This window comes from Rhinichthys klamathensis, unplaced genomic scaffold (genome assembly GCF_029890125.1).
Source record: "Rhinichthys klamathensis goyatoka isolate OS25496 unplaced genomic scaffold, OSU_Roscu_1.1 h1tg000241l_1, whole genome shotgun sequence".
NCBI lineage: Eukaryota > Metazoa > Chordata > Actinopteri > Cypriniformes > Leuciscidae > Rhinichthys > Rhinichthys klamathensis.
The window spans coordinates 304,731-319,251 of NW_026606763.1; the positions used below are offsets into that span (position 1 = coordinate 304,731).

Below are 14,521 nucleotides of genomic sequence, written 5' to 3' on the forward strand. Positions count from 1 at the left end.
GAAAAAGCATCATTTAACTTTATAGGTAGATTCTGCTGTGTTGTTATTTTAGGTGTTTATTTAAAGCTGTAATTTTACTGAGATGCAAGAGAGAAAAAACTTTCTGACCGTTTCACATTTCTATAGCAGTTTACTGAGGTGGGTTTCAGGGGGATTTTGCACACAATAGAGTGAATTTCCGGTGGGGTTTACTGTGGGGACAAGAAGAATTGTCACACAATGCATTAGCCTAATGCAGAAATCCGACCGCATTGCAAGTTGCAAAAATGTTGCAAGGTTTTTACATTACAGCATTCATTTATGAAAACTAAAATAAAAGTCACACATCACATGACATAATGTCATTACACTAGCAGTCATAACATTGAATAAGTAGGCTACTTAAAATAAATATTTTGTGTTGGTGCTATTTACGAGTTTAAATGTCAAAATTGAAATCGCTATTCGTTGAAAATCGCTATTTAACTCTCTTCGCGTATATTCAACCACATTTTTATACACATTTATATAAAAAATGTATTCGTTTTTTTGTGCGGACTAAACTTTAAAGCAGGTAAGTTAGCTACTTACAACAAATTGTTACAAAACGTTTAAGCATTTCTTTTCACAGATACTGACTTTCAAAAGTAAACATAAACATTCACTGTGGTAAAAAGTGCGACAATCTGCCCAGGTTTCCCTTATTTACATGTACGAACATGGACACCACAAAAAAAACTTCATATGGTGTAGGCCTACTGAAGGCTGTGTGGGTTCATGTCGGGGGGGAAAAACACTGTATTACCGCTTAATATTCCTCAATATGTCATCATGAATGTGAATATTTTACCGTGTGTGTGACCGTTCAGGTTCTCTCTCTCTCTCTCTCTCTCTCTCTCTCTCTCTCTCTCTCTCTCTCTCTCTCTCTCTCTCTCTCTCTCTCTCTCTCTCTCTCGGTATTCCGTCCCACGCGCACAGCGCCGCCCACGCGAGGATTTGCGTCAAGCCGGCGCGTGGGAGTGAGAGAGCAATGCAGCTTACATCGGAATATCCCCGCACAAGAGAGAAAGACAGCGCGAGAGGGAGACAGCACCGATGAGTCTTCAACGCACTTTCTCTCCTGCGCGAGAGGCGGAGCACTGCCTCGAGACAGCGGCGAGCACCGGGAGCAGTCGCGCGCACCATCTCCGAAAGAGAGGTACGTAAACCTGAGGACCGACTAATATAAACATTTCATACATAAACATTCAGATGGGCAGGGTAAACTGTCAAAGCATGTTTTGAGCTAGCTCAGTATCCGAGTTATTTGCATGCATTGATCTCATAGAGATTCCCAAGTGCATGTGAAGCAATAGTTTGAGATCTTCTCAGGAGAGTTTGCAGGAACCTGTCCATGCTTGTGTGAAGAATAATGTAATGCACCATTGTGTTTGCATCAGTATGAACTTATGTGACAGCCTACTTGCAACATTTAATGTGATGTCATGATAAAAGATCTGGTCCAGGCTGTGCTTGTACCTGTATTGAAAGCACCTGTTAGTTGATTGTACCTGTAATATTATAAGATTATAAAAACTCATTTTGAATGAAAACGTCTGCTAAATAACTACTTAAGGTAAAGTGTAGTTAATATGTTAATTTAACGTTAAAAAGCAACAATAAGCCATCTTTTCACCACTTACTACAAACAAAAGAAGATACACTGGTCATTCATTTCCATTTGAAGTCATTCATTTCTCATTGAGAGTAGGACAGAGGTTGCATTGACGGATGCACGATTTTTAGATCCAATTTGAGCTTCAAATGCATTGATTTGAAAGTTTGCAACTTGTGTGAATAAACATTATGTGACCATCCGACTGGATTTTTTTATGTAAAGACCTTAGTCAGGGCGGGTGTCATAGAATTTTACGTGGATGAAAACGAGGCTGTGAGGGATTGACTTACACCAGGGTGAGCAGAGGAATGAAAATACATATATTAACAGGCAGGATGGACAGTCCAATCATTGCATTTGGTCCGAATGCAATGATTGGATGAATATTTTATGGTCCTACGCCTTCCACAGATGATGTATATATAAAACATTTAGACCACTTAACTTAAGTGATTGCTATCAGGATGTGAAGAGACTTTCAACCAGCATAACAAAAAAAATGTTTCTGGAACAAATCGCCTACCCTGCTTTTTAATTTTCAAAATGGTTTAATGGAGCTTTTGTCTACTGTAAGTTTTTTTGGAAAGATGTTTCATCAGTCAAATAATTGGCATGTTGGTAAACAACCGTACAATCCATTAAACACACTATACTGCTATCCCTCACAGCTTAGTTGTCATTCCTGTCAAAAATGTAATATCGTGCTTCAAAGCACGATATTAAGGTCTAAGGTAAGGTAAGGTCTATTCCAGGTAAAACTGTGTGCGCTAAATCAGAATTATTAATCTTTTTTTTTACTTTTTATCTTTCTTAATTATTAGTTACATTGTTTGACTCTGTATCCTTGGACAGCATATGTTTCCTTCAACTGTTTTGGCGGTCATTTGTCCATTGTGGGTAGCTTAATAATTGTTCTTCCCACCATGGTCAGTAAGCAATGGGTAAATGCTCTTGTTGTCATTCTTCTTTACCGGCGTTACAAACAGAAACACGTCGGCTTTATGAATGACCACTGTAGACAAACTGTGACAGTCATATTATGAGTTCACAGACCTTTCCTGGGAAATAAATGACATGTTGACTTCAAACATTGTCGATAAGAAGCTTGGAATGACAGTGCTATGTTTTGCTCTGTGTTTGCATATGTAGCCATGTCAGTGGTCCTGCCACGTTCCTTGGGGGAGCTACAACTGTACCGGATCCTGCAGAAGGCAAACTTGCTCTGCTACTACGAAGCCTTCATCCAGCAGGGCGGCGACGATGTGCAGCAGCTGTGCGAGGCTGGCGAGGAAGAGTTCCTCGAGATCATGGCCCTTGTTGGAATGGCGACCAAACCCCTCCATGTTCGGAGGCTCCAGAAGTCTCTACGGGATTGGGTCACCAACCCTTCCCTCTTCAACCAACCATTGACATCTCTTCCCGTTTGCAGTATACCGGTGTACAAGCTACCCGAAAGTTCCCCGGGCATCCACAGCAACGGGCAACAGAACCAGCTTGCGGTTCCCAGGGCGTTATTACCCACAAGCCCCAGTCCTGGAAGGCTGGATCTCAGCAGGGACGGGACGCCAGGCTGCTCCCCACTGCAAGGGGCAAGCGAGAGTCGTTTCTGGGGAAGCGAGAGCGAGCACAGCCTATCTCCGTCTGGAGCCTGTTCCCCGTGTTCTCCACATGACGCTCTCGAAACTCTCGATTCCACCGCCATCCAGTGCGTGATGGAGTGTGTAGAGCGACTATCCCAAACGTTGCCAAAGAGCGACCTCACGGAAGTCAAAGAACACGTGCGTGCCAATAAGAAGCTCAGCAAGATGATCGGCCACATCTGCGAGATGAACGAAGACGATCCGCAGAAGGAGGTGGAGATTCGGAAATACAGCGCCATCTATGGGCGGTTTGATTCCAAGAGGCGGGACGGCCGGCAACTTACGATGCACGAGGTTGGTTTGATTCCTCTGGTTGGGGTGAATGCTAAGATATTGGGATTGCCGCATCGGACGATAATTGTGCCGATTAACAGAAATTGTTGTTCCGTAAGATTCTAAACGTTTGATGTTTTCATTGTTGTGTCATTTATTGTGTAGCTAACGGTAAATGAAGCATCTGCTCAGCTGTGCATGAAAGATCTATCGCTGCTCACCCGAAGAGACGAGCTTTTCTCGTTGGCCAGGCAGATTTCACGCGAAGTTACATACAAATACACCCGCAGGACCAGCAGGTAAGGCACAATTTCTTCAATTCTTCATTTGATTCTATAGGAAAAAACATTTTTAAAATAGTGTATTAACCCTTCCCTTTGTTGACATTATCGAAGGACTTGCTTTTGTTATAGTAGTCTGGAATATTGTGGGAGGGACACTGTCATTCTAAAGAGCATTTTATTGGACAAAAATTAGCATACTACCTTGTGACCTTTTCTATTGTCCTGTATTCATTTTTAAATGCTTTTTGGCCCTGTCTACACCTGATATTAAGATGCGTTAAAGTCGATCGGATCACAAGTAAACATACCCGTTTACAACTGGTTTTAATCTGTCTCTTTTGTCCGCTTTCAACCACTTCTGTCATGATTTCCTCGAGGGGAGGGTATATGGGCAGGTAAATGCATGGGCTTTTTCAGATCTTATGGGTTTGTATGGGTTTTTTTCTTTTGGTCTAACGGACAAAATAAAAGTACGCAATTTACATACGAACGTGCCCGGTTACGACCAAAACACATACGGAGAACAGCAGCTTTCGTTTCTGCTGTGTGTTAGAAATCAGGAATGGTGAGAGAACATTGTGCTTGGTATGTTTATTCATCTTCAAACCAAACTTGGGTCTTCAGCCGACAAAGTTTAAATCCCACCTGGCTAGCGCGCTTCCCATATTGTTTACGAATTAGGTCAGTAGGCGGAAAGCAGGAGGTCTTTTGTGGCTGTTTGAACACATTCAACACATGAGCGTTTACACTACGAAAGCAATCCGGTCGAATGCGTTTTTGACTACCTCTGTAGTGGTCGAAACTGTGGACAAGCTCAAAACGTTTTAGATTACACCTGTATTTAGCATCGCCCACTTGTGATCCGATCGACCAAAACGCATCTTAATACCAGGTGTAAACAGGATTCTTAAAAGCATCTTAATACCAGGTTTTGACAATTTTTTGCTTTTTATTTTTATAAATTGCTTTTATATATTTTCATGGTCTTCATTTATTCATACAAGCACCATCTTTTTGAAAAACAATGATTGTTTATGGTGTAAAAATAGTTGGGAAACTGAAAACAAATCATTATTTTAGGTCCCACTGTGGTGATGAAGATGAACCATCTCCCAAGAGAATCAAATCTGAGGTAAGTTTAAACCAGTTCTGTAGATTCAGTTCATATTCATAAACCCAACTGCGACAAATTGCTTTATTTGCATGAGACGCCTGAGCTTTGTAATCATTTCGAGCTCCAGGTGGTTTCTCGGGACTTCTTTATTAGTTTTGCATTCTTGTCATGATATTAATTGCCAGCCGCCTTTCCATCGTGTTTGAATTAATGCTGTGTTTGTGTGTGCACTCTCTCTGTTAATAATCTCAGGAGGGTAATTACTGTCATGATTCACTCCGAAATGTTGCGTTCACGGCTTTTTCCCATGAGCGACGTTCTGCGCCTCTGGGTGAACATCTAAAAGTAAATGATATCGCTGTTTTCGTATCTCTTTGAGGCCTCTAAGTCAACAAAATGGTAGCAAACAAAACTCTCAAGACGTCAAATTAAAACTCTCTGCGATTAATTTTAGCTCACTTTTAAAAGCTTGTTTTTGACGGAAGTTGTTTTGTTGGGTTCTCTGGATAAAGAAAAGCTTAGTACACAGACGCACAATCATTCATCCACACAGGCGGAGAAATACACAGTGGACTGAAACACATAATTGACATCATCCTGTGGGTGCTTACTGAATTACCCACGCATCGCTGTGGCTGTCTCTGCCTGAGTCTAACGTCATACGTGGACACACACACACGCACACACACACATGCGTGATGACCTCAGAGGAAAATGCGGAGGTTGTCAAGGGGCGACACGAAGTGAAAATTCGTTCAAAGGTGACAATCTGTTAGAATAACAAGATAAATACTGGTGTGAAACAAACCGGAACGTTGCCATGGCAGAATTTGTTTTATTATGCGTTAGTATTTTTAAGTGTATTTGAAGTTTTCACCAAGATTAAAACATTCAAAAAAGGACCAATGGATTGTTTTTCATAATTAGCATCTAAAAACAATAGAAATTAATTTCATAATATCTAAAAACTCAAAAATATATATTTTTTAATAATGCTAATACTAAAACCAAATGTAAAAAATAAAGGTTCACTATGCCTCTTACAGTATATTTGATGACTGTTTTAGTTTTTTAAAGGTTTTATGAACGATTTACACAAATGTATCAGTCTTCTTTTATGTATCCAATACCCAAAAAGTAAGTTTAATCACCAAATTTCAATTTTAAAATAAAATTATATATAAACTATACTTGTATATAAACTATATGTTTTAAGTAGATGCTACAAAAGTGTAAAATATGATTTTTTGGATGGTTCATCTCGCCAGCAGCATGACTTACCTCCTCTGTCACTGTGGACTACAGATGTGATGACTCAGTTTGTGCTAACAGCTTTCTTCATTCGTGTAAATGTCATGTTTGCATCAGAGATGCAAATAAATCAAGCCATCATGGAGATATAAAATTCTCTCACTCCTGTCTGCTAGTTTTAATGAAAGTTTCCCAAGAGCTCATCCCTCTTTAACTCTTTCTCTTAGGACGGTGTCTACGATCTACAGGAGGCCCTTCACGTTCTTCATACGCGCCAGGACGCGGTGAGAGAGCAGCTCGCAATCGCCAAATCTAAAGGAGACGAGACGATCAGACATAGTCTGCAGGTAGTTTGAGTTTGCGTTAAGTTGATGTATCGCAAAACATGGTGTCTGTCGTTTGCATGATTTGTTTGAACTTTTGTTTCAGTGTTTAAATGTTTGTCTAAACTAAAGTTAGTTTCAACATTGTTTGAACTTTGTTTCAACTTTTTTTTTTACATTGTTTGAAAAAGTTATTTTTCATTTCAACGTCTTTTGTTTCAAAGTTGCTTTAACTCTGTTTGGAAACAATGTTTGAAGTTTTTTTTAAAAGTTAATTTAAAATTTTTGAAAGGTAGTTTCAAAGTTATTTTAACTTTGTTTCAAAGGTGCTGTATGTAATTTATTACAATTTTTTTTTTTTTTTTTTTTTTTTTTACTAAAGCGCAAAAACAATATGTTTGCAGATATTTTAGAAATATTCTAAGTTCACATACTTGTTGATCTACTTTGAAATGTGAGCTCCGTGTCGGAATGTGTGTTTTTGTTTTGGTCTGTGTGATCCCGCCCACTGCCAATTTATCCAATAGTATTTCGACACCCGGTTGGCGGAAAACGCTGCGTATAGCGATGGAAGCCAGCAAACAAACTGCGTCAGAAATCACAGATTCTACCCGACCTAAAAAGCATCAGCATCCATCTAAAAAGCTCTATATCCAGAGGCATATTAAAATGCGGATAAATCAACTCATCAACTTGCAGTGTGTAAGTCTCCTTAATTGCGCTCATTTTTGTTGCGTGTCCTCAATCTGGCAACCAGTGCGTCGAGTCTGAGAGGGAGGGGGCGGGAGAACATTTTTTGACTCCAGTACCCATTTCAACTACTAGCTGTCAATATTACATACTGCACCTTTAATGTTGTTTGAAATTTGTTTTTAGAAATATTTTTTTGAAAGCTTTTTTTCAACAGAATCATTATTTGAAAGCACTTTGAATGTTTATTTTTTTGTTTGAACTTCGTTGTTTTAAACAATGTTTTTAGTAAATGTTTGGTTTTAAAGTTGCTTGACCCTCAGTATGTTTGGAAACAATTTTTGTTTGAATGTTTTAGATTTTGTTTTGTAGTTTTTTTTTTTTTACTTTGTTCGAAACATTATTTTGAATATATATTTGTTTGAAATGTTAGCTTTCAAGTTGTTTGAAAACGTTGCCTTTTTGAAACCTTTTTTTTTTTAAACATTTTCCTGTTCAGTTCACATTCAGTGTTTGTGTGTGTGTAGGGACAGCTGGACTCTCTGCTGACCAAGCAGGTGGAGCTCTTGCGTGATGCTGCCATCCAGGAGAGATTGAAATCGTTGGACTGGCGGATTCCAACAGCGGCACTGAAATACCTCGCTCCCACCGCTCAGAACTGCAACAGCAGTCTCTCACATCTCTCTGGTACATTTCTCCTTATATGCGTACTATTACTTTGAAACTGTTGCAATTTACAACAGTGGTTTGAGTGATTTATCAGTGGTTTGAGTATACGTACCTTTCTGTGCTTAAATGCAGGCGCGAGACCCCTAAACTTGCGTCTGACCGATGTTCCACTGGGCAGGCAATTGGCCAATGAGCTGAAGCGACATCACAAACAGAACGCAGAGGAACGACATCATAACCAGCAGAACTCTGAAGAGAGAATGACGGCAGCCACAGGTTAGTGACAGATTCTTCACAACTTTGAGCTAGCGATTACTATTAAGTGAAGCTAGAAAAGAAAAATACCCCAGAATAAATGTATCTGTCCTGTTGTGTAGTCTAACTTTACTTTGAGAAATTAACGTTCCAATTGGAACTAAAAAGTGTTCTTCTGCCTGATGTCATAGGAGAACCTTTCGAAGTTCCTCAAAGAACTTTTTATTCTCTAGTTCTTTAGAAAACCATCTATTTTCATGATGTTGTAACATCAAGAACTTTCCAAGTTCTATTCCAAAACCTAGTGTGCTGCTAAACACTACAATTCAAAAGTTTTATTCAGCAAAGATGCATTAAATTGATCAAAATTGACAGTAAAGATTTTTTGACAAAGAATTTCCATTTTAAGTGAATGCTGTTTTTAAACTTTCTATTCATCAAAGAATCTTGAACAAAATGCATCATTGTTTCCACAAAAATATTAAGCTGCACAAGTGTTTTAAACATTAAAATTTATTTAAAAAAATGTTTCTTGAGCCATAAAATCATCATATTAGAATGATATCTGAACGGTCATGTGACTGAAGTAATGGAGTAATGTAGTAATTACATTACATCTGGAGTAATGATGCTGAAAATTCAGCTTTGCATCACAGGAATAAATTACATTTTAAAACATATTCAGAAAACAGTTACTTTAAATCATAAAAAAAAGTGTCAATTTGATCAAATAAATGCAGCCTTGGTAAGCATAAATTAGTTATTTTAAAAACATTTTAAAAAATGTACTGGCCCCAAACTTAGTGTACATAAGCAGCAACATCTTATTTAAAATGTAACCTCCTAAGTGACTAATCTGGAAAAAAATTCTAGGCATATGCAGATATAATCAGTAAATATTGCAATAGTTTAGCTATTTATGCATTCAATATGTCCTGATTCAGCTCAATAATATCATCTAAACAAGCAGAAATTCGAAGACCTGCGACACACCGTGTGCAGCTTCTCTCTTGTCGCAATGCATTCTGGGAATTCTAGACTATTCACAAAAGATGCATGTGGTTCTGCCTTATAATTTGGCCAAAATGTGGGATTTCAGAAGGCAGCGTATCGTTTCCGCCTACCTTTTGGAACAGCCTTTCAAATGCTGTCTAGGTAGAGCTGTAATCTTCAAAGAACCAACTCAAAAATGGTGTGCATAATAAAATGGGTCTTGTTGGACCATGTATTTGCATGCATGTTGTAGCCTGGATTGCCACTGGTTTATCTCAGTATCATCCTGTCACACTGACACCTACACCGCTCCATTAAACCCTGATGTGTCAACGTATCAGCAGGGCTTCAGAGAACTTTTTGTAATGTATGCAATCTCTTGCATGCAAATGTCCTCGATGAAGGTAGCACTTTCTCTCTGAAACTCCTACCTGCCTGTGCAAGCTGCGTTAGCGCGCCGCCGCGAGTAGGTGAGGGAGGGGGTGAGGATTTACTCGTCTTTTTGACGTTTCGGGTTTTTTCTTCCGCCCCGATGTGGGCAGAACCTGATGTCAATCAGTGTCATTTACTGAGCACACTGGTCGTTTGAACTGATTTGAATATTTGAAAAATACATTTAATACCCTCAACCGTCTATTCGGTGATATAGATTTGAAACAGTAAAAAGTACCATCCCTTATTATGGCGTAAACTCTTACGACATGCTTTTGTTTACTGGAAATGGCTAAAATGTATTGAAAATTCCAACATATTGAAACTGTTCTGATGCGAGAATTGAGGCAGTGAGGTTTAAGGTGTTTTTATGCACTTTTACTTGTTTTTAAAACTACAGAAATTACAGAAACGACTAATTATGTTGAAAGATATTAAGTACACCTTTCCCAATACATCCAACAAATTAAATCTAAATAAATTCAGGGTTCAGGGATAATTTTATTAAGTTTCCACCTAGTACTGTTGTTGTCTCTGCAGTATTTTTATTATTTATATTGTTTTATACAATATTTTATACTATATAGTATGCATGTACTATACTATATATTTTATTATATTATATTAACACTTTACCGTAAGTTGACATTAGTTAAATGTATTTGTTATCATGAACTAACAATGACAAATACTAAAGGATTTATTTAATCTCAGTTATTTCAACATTTACTAATACTTTATTAAAATCAAAAGTTGTATGTATATATATATATATATTTATATATACATATATATGGTAATAGTTAATGAACCTGAGCTAACATGAACTAACAATGATATTAATAAAGATATTAATAAATACTGTAGCAAATAAATTGTTCATTGTTAGTTAATGCTAAAAAACTTTTATCATTAATGTTGAAAAATAGTTGGTATTTTGGTAAGTATTAAGTATTACTTAGCTAAATATTTATTATTTAAATTATAATAAATTATTATTTATGCTTGATTTGACTAATGCCTCATTCTAGAAATTTGAAGTTTTTTATTTTTTATTCCACATAATCATCTTGAATCTCGATTCCACACATTTCTTTATAGCCAGTTAACTTTATGCAAGCAAGCTAACCAATTGATACATTAAACAAATGAATTGTGACTGTCATTTCACTCACCGGCCATATTTGAAACAATTTGAAATCACCAATTAAATCTGACAATTGTCTCATAAATTTTGTTTCTAAACGCTCAAATCATAACAAAAAATAATAATTTTTCAGGTTAAACCATCTTCTAAAGGCAACTGCAGTGACGCAATGACTTTACCAATTGGCAATTGGCTCTTTTATTTAGAAGGCGGGACTTATTCTGCCATATTGCACGTTGCACTTTCTCCTATTCATAGTAATATGAGTGCACCATCTTTGTATATCTAAAGTCTTTGAGTGTAATCCATTGCCTTTTTTATTTCAGAAAACGGGTCTCAAAAAGAGCTCAGGCTTCTGGACAAGAAGACCATCAAATCAGAACCAGAGGACTCCAGATAACATCTTCAGCCTCTGAATGAAACCTGCGTTTTGTTTGCTCAGTAGATCTAGTACTGAAACTGTGTGGCCTTAAGAACTGTAAATGCCCAGAGATCAATTTATTTTGATTTTTAGTTTTTAAAAATTATTTTTATTTCTAATAATATAACAAAAAACATGAACGTCTTGCAGTCGGTGTACACAGAGAAATTGTCAAAGAGCGTATTTGTGACTGTGCATTTTTTTGTACATAATCTGCGTTCGTTTATTTGATTGCATGTCTTATTCGTAAACTATTTTTATTTAAACTATTCGTTATTCAACAGAAGCACTCCCCAACTGAAGTTTCACAGAAAACGGTTGTGTAGTCCTTAGATTAGTTGATAATTTTAAAGTTAAATGATGACATTCATCTGTTCGTAACAGTTTGTCAGTGAGGATGAACTTAACGTGTACTTCGTAAAAGAATACTGAATATGTAGAATTAGCTTTGCGCGTTTTTGTGATTGCGTCACTTTAGATGTTAGTACTAGAAGAAATTGTGTTCTGTATTTGTTACCAGAAACCAGCAAGGCCCATTCACACCAAAAAACGATAACTATAAATATATCGATTACTATATTAGCATCCACACCAGCGGACGATATCGTTCTTTTTATTCTAAGCGCATGCTGCAGTTTTGTCGTCTGCCACTTTAAATTCTAGAGTTCTTTAAATCTGGTGGATTCTGATTGGCTGTCATTGTTTTTATTGTTCTTCAGCTGGGGAAGAAAATAGTTCTGGAAGTGATTGCAGCGATATCGTTTCTCTGTGCCGTTATCGTAATAGCTGCGGTGTGAAATCTGCTATTCTTTTATATTTAGAACGATTTAGAACTATATCTTTATTGTTCTAGTTATCGTCCTTGGGGTGAACAGGCCTTAATTCTCAGCATACAATATTGTGTATTTCGCTGTCAGTAAACGTTAACCGTTACATTGTAACTGTGATTTTTTCCGTAAAAAAAGTTCGCAAACTTTTTTTCTTCACACGTGGGTGTTTTGTTAGTTCGCTATGCTAGTCTGTTGTGTCTTTTTCTATGCACATTTGTCGTGTTTCACTCTTTTGTGTCTTGTCTTTGTGAAATCGTTCTACAAATAAAAACCAAACTGGAAAAATAGTTCACACATTTTTCTCTTCACTTCAAGTGTTCTAAAAAATATACATGTTAGTAATAACATAAACATGTTAATGGAGAAGGAAAAGGGGAAAATTATAATTCAGTGCTTGAAAATTCAGTGCTTCAGTTTTCTTGAAAATTTGCATTTGCTCACACAATTTTGGGAGGAAACTATATTTTACGAGAGAAATGTTTTTTGCTAACTAATGCCAATTTTCTTCATGTAACAAAAGTTATGGAAGCAAAGCCTATGAAGCAAAGGTAAAAGCATTGAAATTATTTCAATCTAATCTTTTTCCATCACCATGTAAAATGTAAGTATAAAATATCAATACATTTACTTTGAATTTTAGATATAATATTATTTAGATGTATAGATATACTTAAAGTCGGCACTGAAAGACTTCATGGTGACTTTAATATTTACATAATTATTACCCATTTTAATTTATGATTGCCATTAAACTTTATATAAGCAAGCTAACAACTTAAAAACAGTTTATTTATAGAGGCGGTCTGAAAAACACGGCTCAATCTGGAAGCAGTTTAAATTGAGTTGATCCAAGCAGCTTCCTGTTCTGTTTATGTCACACACATACGTTAATGCTAAAATGCGCCCACGCTCTATACACACACACACACACACACACACAATGTGTGTGTTCACCAGTCGCTTAGATCTAAAGAAGCCCGACATGGGTGTTCCTCGGGAGACACGTCAGTGAGCACCAGCAGAGTCTCTGCGTGTGCGCCTGTGGTGACCCAGATGTGTGGGCGGTGCCTGAATGTGGGCGGAAACATTTCGAACAGCAAAGGCTTTTGTCTTGATGATGTAGTGGGATAGGGTCAGGTGCACTTGTTTGTTTATTTTTGTATTATTATTAAATATCCACGGGTCGGGATTAGCAGTAAACAATGCAAAACATCATCTCTTCAAAAAAAAAAAAAAAAAAAAACTAGAAAAGGTTTCTGAAACCTTTATTTTGGCTCGGCAGTGCAGGATTTCCCATGACGCATCTCCTACATGATTGGGTTTAACCTCTTTTACTGTCTATGGGTTTAACCATGAACGTGTGTTTCCTGATATCTCACTCTGTTAAAGGCCATGTAGATCTTCTTGTCTCAATGGGATAGTGGAAACATGCCTCATTCTAAATATACTACTTTTAAAATCTACTTCAGTTGTCTTGTGCAGTAATATAATATATAAATAAAAACAACAAATAATAATTATAATATATATGTAAAATATATTTTATTATTAATTAGAATAATTCTATATGTTATATATATATATATATATATATATATATATATATATATATATATATATATATATATATATATATATGGATTTTTTATTAAATAACATTTCAAATATAACAAAATCTAATTTTATGTATTTTATGTTTCTAAATAATGAGTTCATATATTTAATATTTTATATATAGCCTACACTAAAATATTAAATATTTAAATAATAAAAAATATATAATACACACACGTATGTATGTATATACGCGAATAGTATATGTATGTATATATATATATAATCAAAATATATACCTTAATAAAAATGTTACTATATTTTTGTCTATTTAAATATTATTATATATTTTAATGTGTGTGTGTATATATATATATATATAACAATTTTTCAGTACAATTGTTTAAGTAATTTCAACTTAAATTATATTAAACTGATAATAAAAGTTGAATCTTGTATAACTCATTTTTTAACTGCTTAACTTGTTTTGATGAGTTAAAGCAATGTAAAAACATAATTGTCATACCTTATTGATAGTATAATTTTGTGATATAATTTGTATATATATATATTATATATATATATATATATATATATATATATATATATATATATATATATATATATATATATATATATAAATTGAAACCTGCATAATTGTTATGTATAGTGTTTATATCATTGATCTCCATTACCTGTATAAACAAAAGACTGGTAATTTTTTTAATTGCCCACAAGGTGGCAAAAAAGCCTAATGTATTGCCACGCTTTTGTAAAATGAAAAGAGTGTGTAATGATATGTGCACAGTAATTTAATCTAATTGCATATTTGTATAATGTTCCATTATACATCATTATACATATTATTGTCTTTGCTGTGAGGGGGAAAAAAACAAGTATTGATCATTAATACACTTTTGACAGACGAGGTGCAAACAAACACACTTTAGTAAGGAATCAGTTTGATAGCTGATTAGACTGGTGTAGCCTACATTAAAGCAGACGTTTT

The 14,521-nt window shown here is 35.9% G+C and overlaps 1 protein-coding gene across 1 annotated transcript; it reads left to right on the top strand.

The window, feature by feature from the left end:
* Positions 1-901: 901 nt before the first annotated feature.
* On the top strand, positions 902-12,245 carry nab1a (NGFI-A binding protein 1a (EGR1 binding protein 1)). Its single transcript, XM_056265872.1, has 8 exons — positions 902-1,177; positions 2,786-3,570; positions 3,715-3,848; positions 4,914-4,965; positions 6,426-6,545; positions 7,739-7,898; positions 8,013-8,156; positions 11,034-12,245. The coding sequence occupies exons 1-8, from the start codon at positions 1,075-1,077 to the stop codon at positions 11,105-11,107; spliced, it is 1,572 nt and encodes a 523-aa protein (XP_056121847.1). The 5' UTR covers positions 902-1,074; the 3' UTR covers positions 11,108-12,245.
* The last annotated feature ends 2,276 nt before the right edge of the window (positions 12,246-14,521 follow it).